This window comes from Panthera onca, chromosome A2 (genome assembly GCF_046562875.1).
Source record: "Panthera onca isolate mPanOnc1 chromosome A2, mPanOnc1 haplotype 2, whole genome shotgun sequence".
NCBI lineage: Eukaryota > Metazoa > Chordata > Mammalia > Carnivora > Felidae > Panthera > Panthera onca.
In genome coordinates, this window is record NC_138340.1 from 100,525,646 (window position 1) to 100,535,621 (window position 9,976).

Genomic DNA, 9,976 nt, shown 5'->3' on the forward strand with positions numbered 1-9,976 from the left:
CACGTTTAAATTCTCCTTTCTCCAAAATGTAAAATACATCTGCTTTCCATCCTCTGAAATGCTATAGGACTGAAAATCCTTTTGTAATGCTGGAGAAACGCCAGTATTCTATCTGGTTTGGGAGAAGGATGCTCTGCTCATAGAAGATACTATATCTCAGAAACACTTAAGACACTGCAGATGAGATAGAAGGGGGGAAAAAAAAGCCTTTTCCTTCCATTTGAAATGCTCTTCTTAGCATAATTTCCGACGACAGTATCTTAATACCTTAAGTTATTTGGCCATCCTTAAAAGTGCAACTTATTCTGACGTCTCAAGGGACAAAAAAGTTACGGAAGTCCGAGGAATGAGTCACTTTGCTCAATTTTGATGAGTAATCTCAGGTGTCATGGAACCTCTTTCCGAAGGAGAGGGGAGGGGACGTCAGCTCTGCAGACGGAAGAAGACGGGCCGCTCGGGATTGGATGGCGAGATCTCGATTTTCCCAAAGTTGCGTCATTTCGAACCCAATTGGGTCCAGATGTTATGGGCACCGACGGGTTACCGTCTCGGAAACTCTCAATCAGACGCAAGCGAAAGGAGAGGAGGCGGTTAATTAAATATTGAGCAGAAAGTCGCGTGGGGAGCGTGTCACGTGGGCCTCGGGGCTCGTCGGGGCTCAGATAAATACCGCGCGGCACCGAGCGGGCAAAAGAGCGCGCCGCTGCCTCCACCACCACCTCGGAGACCGAGAGCGCAGAGCGCCCCGCGTGCGCTCAGAGCAGCCAGAGGAATCCTTCGGGCCTGCCCGCCGCAGTAAGTGCCCGCGCCGCGCATCGCTCCGAGGTGGCGGCTGGCCACGCTGGATGGGCCGCTGGAGCGAGGGACAGCGGGAGGACTGCGGGGGGACAGCGGGGCGACGGGTATCCCAAACGCCAAAGCCCCTCATTGTTACCCACCTGCAGAGCCTGCTGGCTTGAAGGTATGGATCGGTGGGTCTGGGGCGGAAGGAGTCGGGTTCCAGGGAGAAAGGGATTTGAGAAGCTTTGGGGCATGATTATCTTTCCTAAGGCGTACAAGGTATCCTTTAGGCTTTTTATCCCTCGGTTCAATCGGCCCTGATTTGGCTGTGGGACCAGAAATTATGCTGCCCAAACTCTTGGATAACCATCCCCAATATGTACATTTTTTCCTCCCCACAATTCCCAGAAATCCAACATGAAAATCATCGTGGCCTTGGCCGTCTTTTTTCTCATCTCCACTCAACTGTTCGCAGAAGAAATCGGAGATAACGATGATCTGAATTACTGGTCCGACTGGTCCGACAGCGCCCAGATCAAGGTGAGAACGGGTCTCCAGCCGGCGCGCGCCGTTTTTCCAGGCCTAGGGGGCCATCACTTCCCCTGCGATAACATTCTAGTTAGCCTGGGAGACACCGTGACCGCGACCAGGGGCGGTGGAGGCGCGCGGGGAGTGGGGGTGTGTGTGTGTGTGTGTGTGTGTGTGTGTGTGTGTGTGTGTGTGTGTGTGTGTGTGTGTGTGTGTAAAGGAACGCCATTCCCCGGGGCCCGCACGATATTTTTGTGCCCAGGATCCCAAGTTTCCTCCCGGGGTCTGTGCCGTCGGGTCTCGGGAACTCCCGGGGGGAGGGGGGGTCCTCATAAGGCTGAAAACCTCACAAGGTTTCATCCTGGGGTAACGGAGATTTCGGGGACTCCAGTCTAGCTGCAAGGACCGGGTGTTTGGAAACGGCTGGGCAGCGGCAGAAGGGGGCGCGCCCAACGCTGGTAGAAGCAGGGGCAAAGGGCAAGTTGCTGGGGGCTTCGAAGGGCGGGGTGGGTGGGAAGGTAGCTTCCAGCCTTGACTTTTATTTTGCTGACCCGAGGACGGAGCCGCGAGTTTTCTTTTACTGGGCTCGCAAGCTATTCCTGCAAGGGGGCGCGCCTCGAGGGAACAGTAAAAGTCTCGCGGTGCAGGTCTCCAGTAAAGCGTTGTCATTCCCTCCCCACTCCCGCCACACACCTGTGTGCGTTTAGGGCGGTCAGGCGTCTCCAAAGCCCGCGCCAGAGTCCAGAGAAAGTCAGGTGGCCGCGCGACAGATGAGCGGAGGGTCTCCAAGCTAGGAGCAAAAAGCGGAAAGCGTGCAGAGCTCGGGGATGCCGCGCCGCCTGCTAACCATCGGGGGCGGGGCTGGGGGGTGGAGGCGCGGCTAGAACCGAGTTCCGCCGGGAGGGGTGTAGGAAGGGAGCTCCCTGGCTAGGACCCCACTCCGCCCCGGCGCGGGGAAGCCGGGCCTCCTCTCGCCTCCCTTTGGGGCGAGCTTCCGGGCCCTGGCGGCGGTGGTGCCCGCAGCCGAGCTTCTCCCAAGGCTGGCGCGCACCACTGGAATGATTCGGGTTTCCCGGCGCCACGCGCTGGTTGCCTACACGCTCGTTTGTCTGTGCGTCCGCCCCCAGGAGGAGCTGCCCGAGCCCTTTGAGCATCTTGTGCAGAGAATCGCCCGGAGACCCAAGCCTCAGCGGTTCTTCGGATTAATGGGCAAACGGGATGCTGGTGAGATAGGCAGCCATCCCTCTCTCTGTCTCTCTGAGCAGTCGCCCTCTCTCCCCGTCGCCTCTTCTCAGAGCTCCCAGTCTCTCTTGCTCTTTGAGTAGAAGTTTCCATCCTAAAATGGATATATCCCCGAGGAGCGACTCTGGCCTTCACCCACCAACACACACACCAGTCCGCGGAGGGAGGGAGAGATCGTTTGCGCGTGCCTCACACAATTAGAGTGACCCAAATCAAGAACGGAGACCAGCCTTAGCTGAGCTCTGCCTTGACTGAAGATCCAAAATGACAAAGCGGAAGGCGCGGGGCCTCCAGGGGGGCTAACTGCCTGTGGAAACCCATTTTAGACCATTGGGGTTAGATTAGATTCAGGTGCCTCATGTCTCGTGATAGAAATATTGTTACCTTTTATTTGTCACATCAGTGGAACGTGCAAATAGTTAATGTCAATTCATCTTTTGTCAGATTCCTCAATTGAAAAACAAGTGGCCCTGTTAAAGGCTCTTTATGGTAAACATTTCTATAAATCTTTATTTTACTAATGTGAATGCACATGTAGGAAAAGTGAAGAAAGTCTTTTATGGGCTGAAATAGATTCTTGGTCATACCTGTTTAATAAAACTATAGACTTGTATCCATCTCTGAATGTCAAATAGTAGTCCCGCCCCGAGATATGGTTCTTATATGAAAACAGGTGGTGTGGCCCAACAGTTACTGTTAGGCTTCAGGGGCCTAATAGTTCTGGGTTTAAATCTGGCCCATAGAGGCCCTCAAAAATACTCCCTTTGGAATATGTTTGGTTGCTATTCTGTTTTTATCATTAACAATTTGGTTAGCATTTATGGTTCTGCTATATTCCTCAGGATAGTACAGGAATGGGAAATGTTAGGTATTTTAAAAATCAACATATTTTATAATTCTCTTTTAAAAATGTAGCGTCTTTAAAACAAATCTGTTGCTCTGCTAACTTGGCCTTTCTTTCTTCTAGGGCATGGCCAGATCTCTCATAAAAGTAAGTTTCTAATTATTTTGAATAATTTTGACATTTACCAATGCAAAGGTAAATTAGATTGAATTTCATTTTATATCTTCTGTAATAATTTAGGACTTAGTATTTTTAATGAAGACGGTATTAGAAGGGGGGAGACTCCTATTAATTATATCCAGAATAGGTTTGTTCAAAGCTGTTTTTTAGACCTGGCTACCTACCAAAATGATGCATTATGTTAAAAATCCTTTTAACTCCTACCTAACCTGTTGCTGAATTCCTTATCCATGGAAACTGTGAGATAATAAATGTTTATTGTTGTTTAAGTGCAAAAAAAAAAAAAAGCAAGAAGAAATCCTTTAACTCCTATAAATTGTTAGTTTTAGATAAGAATTTCAGTCCAGGGGTAAAAATCCACAACAGAGTCCTCTCCTTTCACACACACCCTCTCCCATCCCTTACCACCTCCACTGCAAAAACAAAAACAATAACAATAAGCATTTATAGGCATCTCCTAACATTTCAGTCTGCTAGGTCTCCTGAGGACATCATGCATTAGGGTCATCCACCAGCCAATTGAGAGGATCGAGTGAACGAGTAGAGAATCCATAGTAAAGAGAGCTAGAAATGCAGTTTTTTGATCCCATAATTGATCTATCAAAGTTCAGGGAAATATTTCATAGGGCAGTGGAGATGGCAGACTTGTGGCACTTGACGTTCATTAGATCTTAGTTTTCCAGTTAGTAGAGCTCAAGTTGACAGGAAGTCCCCCCGGGTCCATCTCAATCCTACTCACTTACCCCAGGGTCCACTCACATCTCCTACTTAGACTTGGGTTCACTGGCTGGCAGAGGAAGTCACATTTAAACAGCAGTCCTATTCTCAAATAATACAGTTTAAACCACGAGACCTTGTGCCACTAAAGTTGAAATAGTAAGCTTTCCCGAAAGCTTTATGTTTGAAAATAAATCTTATTCCTATTTACATTGTAAAGATTTGACTTTGAAGGGAATTGTATATAGCAAAATTCTATATAATGAAAATAAATGTGCTCTATTAGTGTGAAAACACACTTTTCCAAAAGGAGTATTTTTTTAAAATCCAACAAAATAGAAATAGTGACCTTCTAGAAGTTTATAATCATCAGGTGCAAGGATCTACTCAACTAAGGTTCAGCTCCTGAGAAATAACAACGTAGTCAGAGACACAAGGACATCTACTTGAATATTTCTGTTTGTGAAGTTAACCCCCTAAAAGTCAAAGCTAGCTTAAATAGCAACAATATTTAAAACATATATGAGCAGATAGAATGTAATATGAATAAAGTGTACTTGCTAATATTTAGACATAGAATTAAGAAAAATGCTTTCTTTTGTATTGTTTAATGTCATTTGTAAGACTTATTAGGAATCATCATTTCTTCAGTCTCCCCAAAACTTGAAATGGTTATGTATTTATTATATAGGCATATATTCAAAAGCTTGCTTTTCTTCGGTACAAGTTTTAACCGTTGATTTCCTCGAAGATCTACATATTGAAATACCCCTAAATGTATTTTTTCAGGGCATAAAACAGATTCCTTTGTTGGACTAATGGGCAAAAGAGCTTTAAATTCTGGTATGTATAAAACCATGACTGAAAATAGACAATATCTTAAATCTATATTTTTTTCTAAAGCTTAATTTTCAAAGTACTAAAAAGGCATAATAAATTCAAAATGAGTATTTGTGATGAAAAAAATGTAACTGCAATAAATAAGTCCAGGCATGGATTTGTAGCTGATTAAGCTAATATCACCCAGGATGCATCGATCTTTCTCAAACCATCAGCCTTCCCAGCATCTCTCCCACGTAATCCTTACTTAACCTGAATCCTTGGGCTAGTCTACTACTCTTCCCCTTATATTTGTTACATCAGCCACACTTAACTTCACTGAACTAAGAGAGGAAGGGTATGTGGTGAAATAAGACCAGGTTTCACTTACTACCAAGGTAATTTGAAAGTCTTAGAACACATTACATCCGGCAGTCTTTCAGCACAACATAAACAAAACACTATTTCCATTTATACAGATCACTTGCTCTTTATGAAGTTGTAAAGACTCAAACTCGAAACATCCTGATGGATGTTTGAGAGTATGAGAATGACATAGTCCATCCCAGTGCCTTCAAAAAGGAACATGATCAAGCCACCCTGAAGGGCTGTGATCCCTTCCGGCTGCAAAACTGAGCGTGAAAGGATGCCACAGTTCTCTTAACCCAGTTTAATCTTGGATAAGTCTTTCACTTACCATAAAGGCTGCATATTTCCTTGCCTCTCTTTAGTTTGTCTTCTGTGAAAAGGCCTCATACGTAGATCTGAAAACCCACTCACCATACCATTTTTCAATGTGAAGTAATTCCTATATCCTTTTCATAGAGACTGATTTTTTTGTAAAGCACATTCAGCTTTTATAATGATTAGGTTCCTTAGGAAAGCTATTCAAACTATTTTACGTTCAATGGAAAGAGAATTATAGTACTAATCAAGTAATTAATTAGAAAGCAACTGCATGACTCAATCATTTAGAATATTGCAAGTTTTTAGAAAATCTGTAACTAAGAAGTGCTGGCATAATTATCTGAAAAATTTGTGTGAAAGTGATGTATCCCTACTATGGGTTCCGTACCTTCCAAATCTAGATATGACATTCGTATACCCGTGTCAGTAATTTTGGGGCTGCTCAAGTTAAAATTTTGAAGAAGTTAACAATGTGCCTAATGAAAAGCTTGAAATTATCTTACCACATGCTATCCTCTAGCTTTTGGAAATGGAGTATAAATTTAAACCACCCTGGCTTGTAGCAGAAATGTACACCAGCTCTTATACAACTGTGGTCTTCTTGATAATCCTATTAGTCACCAGCTATCTATTTCCAGAATTAATACAGGTATCAGAACATGGTTAATTTTACAAATAATACAGATATTGTGCAATTTACACAGATCAAATGCTTTTAAATGTAGGTAGGGTAATCATATAATTACAGATAAATAGAATCACTAGAATGAATCAGAATCAATTTATGACTAAATCTTCACTCCTCCATTCAGTTAAGAAAATGTAAAAGGGAAAAATGGGCAAAAATGTAACCTACACTCAGATCTTTTCATATGACCAGCTGAGGCAAGGCTGTGATTGTGTTCTGCAGACATCTGATTCTTAGCCTTTTGTGGTCACAGACCCCTCTGACAATCTGAGAAATCTAGAGCCCTGCTTTGTAGAGAACGCCTCATTAGCTTATGAACACACATATAGTTGTGGAGAGTTCAAGGACCAGGTAAAAAAATTCTGCTTCTGGGGAAGAGGCTATTATGTTCCAGCTGACACTAATGAGTCTTTGGTTAGTTTACATTATTTCACCTCACTTCCCTGAAGGTCAGATCCTGTTACCTGAAGCTAGTCAGGAACTGAACTTGGGCTTGCCCTCCTCTTCCTCCTTCTCCTTATACAAACAAAGCAGGATGAGAAATGGACTTTTCCTTCTCTGACAACTGCAGACCTCCTTGAAATTGCATATAATTTAATATAATATGTAATATAGTATAATTCTGGCTTTTTTTTAAGTCCAGATAGAGTATTTAAATTACTTGCTAGCCATACGTTAAGTACCTTTGGAGCAGTGATTAATCTTTCACAGGCCATTAGGCTGCTAGGAGGTAAGTTAAACTGTGTTGTATGTGGGTGGCACAATTGCCCTACCTACTGACAATGAACAAGGACAGTCCATCACTGGAAGGTATCCACAAGACAGGAGACCCTCACAGCATTAGGTACTCCTATAACAGGGATCCACAAACTTTTTCTGTAAAGTCAGATAGCAAATATTTCAGATTTTGTGAGCTGTGCAGTCTCCGTAGCACTACTCCTATCTGTCAATATAATACTAAAGTAGCCATAGTACATGGGTGTGGCCATGTTCCAGTAAGACATTCTTTTCTTTATTTAAAAAAAACTGTTTTAATGTTTATTTATTTTTGAGAGAGAGACAGAGTGCAAATCGGGGAGGGGCAGAGGGAGAGGAAGAGGGAGACAGAATCGGAGGCAGGCCCTAGGCTCCGAGCTGTCAGCCCAGAGCCCAGTGCAGGGCTCAAACCCACAAGCTGTGAGATCGTGACCTGAGCTGAAGTTGAACGCTTAACCAGCTGAGCCCCCCAGGTGCCCCAAGATGTTATTTTCAAGAAAAGGTGGTGGGCTGGGTTTGTCCCATGACCTGTAGTTTGTTGACTCTGTCCTAGAATAGAAGTTTCACATTTTGCTTTTATCCTATTTCTATTCCTGTACTTGAGGAATTATCCATTCTATAAATCCCCATGGGGCCTGCCCATACTTAAGAAAGTTGTTGGGGAGTAACACTGCAACAGATTGTGGGAATGTGCTTTGGGGACACAAAGTATATGGCAGATAAGCTGAACAACCAAGAATTCTGTGGTTAGAACACTTCCAATCAGGATGGAGACTGAAGCAAGATTGGAGGACATGCAAATAAAATTCCTAGAAATACTTCAGTGGAGGGGGGAAAGTCATGATGAGTTTTTAATACCCCTATGTCTTGAAGTTTATTTACCTCAGTGAATCCTCTTAAAAAACTCTCTACGTTCTCTTTGTTCTCAGTGGCTTACGAAAGGCGTGCGATGCAGGATTATGAAAGAAGACGTAAATAAACCAGCTAATGTGTAATTTATTGAGCTTCATTTGTGTCAGTGGCCAGTGAAAGGTAAAATGAGACATGCACTATGAGGAATAATTATTTAATAACAATTGTTTTGAGTTGAAAACTCAAAAAACTGTTTTTCATATCGTGCCAATACGTGTTGTGAAAGTGTGTTAGAATTCTAATAGGACTCCCTCAGACATAGAAGCCAGTGGTAATTCCTCAACAAGGCACAGTGTTCAATGAAAGTGAAATACAGTCTCCAAAGAAAGAAGTCATTTTTGTTTGTTGGAAGCAGTCACGTCAGCCACTGCTAAAGGAAAGGAAACTCACAGGCTTGTGCTTCATCTGTTTTCATGGTGGAAATGTACTAAGATTTGGTATAAAACTGTATCCCTGCAGCATGTTTCATGTGTTGTGACTATATAGAGATGTTTTTAAAGTTTTAATGTGATTCTAAGGTCTTCACTTCATTGTATAATGCGTTGTGAGTTAACATTTTAAATAAAAGAAAAATTACCTTGAAGATTGGGTTTTATTCTTTCATTAATAATTCTCAAACCAGCAAACTTTCTTTTAGTAGATGAAATCTGTTTGAAGCTATTTTGGCTGCTACATGGTGAAACATAAAGCAACCAAATTTCTCTTGTGGAAAATTACTACAATATAATGTTTCCCTCTCTCTCACACACACACACACACACACACATGCTGTTTGTTGTTGTTGTTGTTGTTGGCAGCTCAGTCATTTGGCATGAGATCATTCACGAGGAAAACAATTACATTTTGTAATCCAAACAGTAAAGGATAAATTCTGTTTATACATGCCTATGATTCCATCTTTTACAGATAAGATAATAATCTGTCTTAAAGATGCATTCCACTGGTTATTTCATCAGCAGCCCATTTAAGCCCTGCTTGGAGCTCAGGTATAAATGCATCAATGTGTGATTCTTACTAGAATTAAGATATCAAACTCTCACAAAGGTCATCAAAAGATGATACGGAAACATATGATTGAGGATACAGCATCACTCCTGTAACAAAGACAAGAGCACCTTTCTAGCATTTCTAAGGAGTCCTGTGAATTGCCAGCACCTAAAACACTCTCTAGCAGAAGCATGTGTATCAGGAATAAATACAGAGCAATCAGAGCAAGGCTTTTGTGTATTTATTTAAGGGGAAGGATTGGTAAGTGTCGTTGGAATCGTTTTCTGATTGCATAGAGAGTGTGGGATATTGACAAATGGGACAATGACTCAGGAGTAGCAATGTTTGGTGACAAAACTCCATGATTTTAGCCTGTATTAGCGACTGTTGTTGATCAATGTTAAAACCATTTGTGGGACAGGAGAGCTAAAGTGTATTTTAACCTTTATATTTTTAAATGAAAAATTTGTCTTAAACTCTAACAAACTCATTTCCTGTTACACAATACATTGAAATATTACAAAGTATAAATAACAAGCAAAATGGAGAAAATTGGCGTCATCTAGAGCCCACTCCCCAATAGTAATGTTTAACATTCTATTTAATAATAATTGCTGGGGAGCCTGGGTGGCTTAGTCAGCTGGGCACCTGACTTCCGCTCAGGTCATGACCTCTTTGTCATGCCTTTGTGAGTTCAGTCCCTGCCTCAGGCTCTGTGCTGACAGCTCGGAGCCTGGAGCCTGCTTCAGATCCTGTGTTTCCCTCCCTCTTTGCCCCTCCCCCCACTCGGGTGTGCTCTCTCAAATAAAAAATTAAAAAATAATTGCAATATATAA

General features: G+C 42.8%; 1 protein-coding gene across 2 annotated transcripts; it reads left to right on the forward strand.

Annotated features, from left to right (window-relative positions):
* Window positions 1-556: 556 nt before the first annotated feature.
* On the forward strand, window positions 557-8,736 carry TAC1 (tachykinin precursor 1). 2 transcript variants are annotated; one of them, XM_060632538.3, is made up of 7 exons: window positions 558-795; window positions 1,189-1,320; window positions 2,436-2,532; window positions 2,995-3,039; window positions 3,518-3,541; window positions 5,081-5,134; window positions 8,171-8,736. In XM_060632538.3, exons 2-7 carry the CDS (start codon window positions 1,198-1,200, stop codon window positions 8,218-8,220), a joined length of 393 nt encoding a protein of 130 aa, XP_060488521.1. In that variant the 5' UTR covers window positions 558-795; window positions 1,189-1,197; the 3' UTR covers window positions 8,221-8,736. The 2 variants fall into 2 exon arrangements, with proteins under 2 accessions (XP_060488522.1, XP_060488521.1); XM_060632539.3 differs by lacking the exon at window positions 2,995-3,039 and having other exon boundaries at window positions 557-795.
* Window positions 8,737-9,976: the final 1,240 nt, after the last annotated feature.

What these genes read in the sequence shown, in the direction of transcription:
- TAC1 (XM_060632538.3), top strand. Translation starts at nt 1,198, where the DNA reads ATGAAAATCATCGTGGCCTTGGCCGTCTTTTTTCTCATCTCCACTCAA. An exon ending in CCTGTTAAAGGCTCTTTATG is followed by an intron (nt 3,040 to 3,517) that starts GTAAACATTTCT and finishes TCTTTCTTCTAG; the next exon opens with GGCATGGCCAGATCTCTCAT. An exon ending in CAAAAGAGCTTTAAATTCTG is followed by an intron (nt 5,135 to 8,170) that starts GTATGTATAAAA and finishes CTTTGTTCTCAG; the next exon opens with TGGCTTACGAAAGGCGTGCG.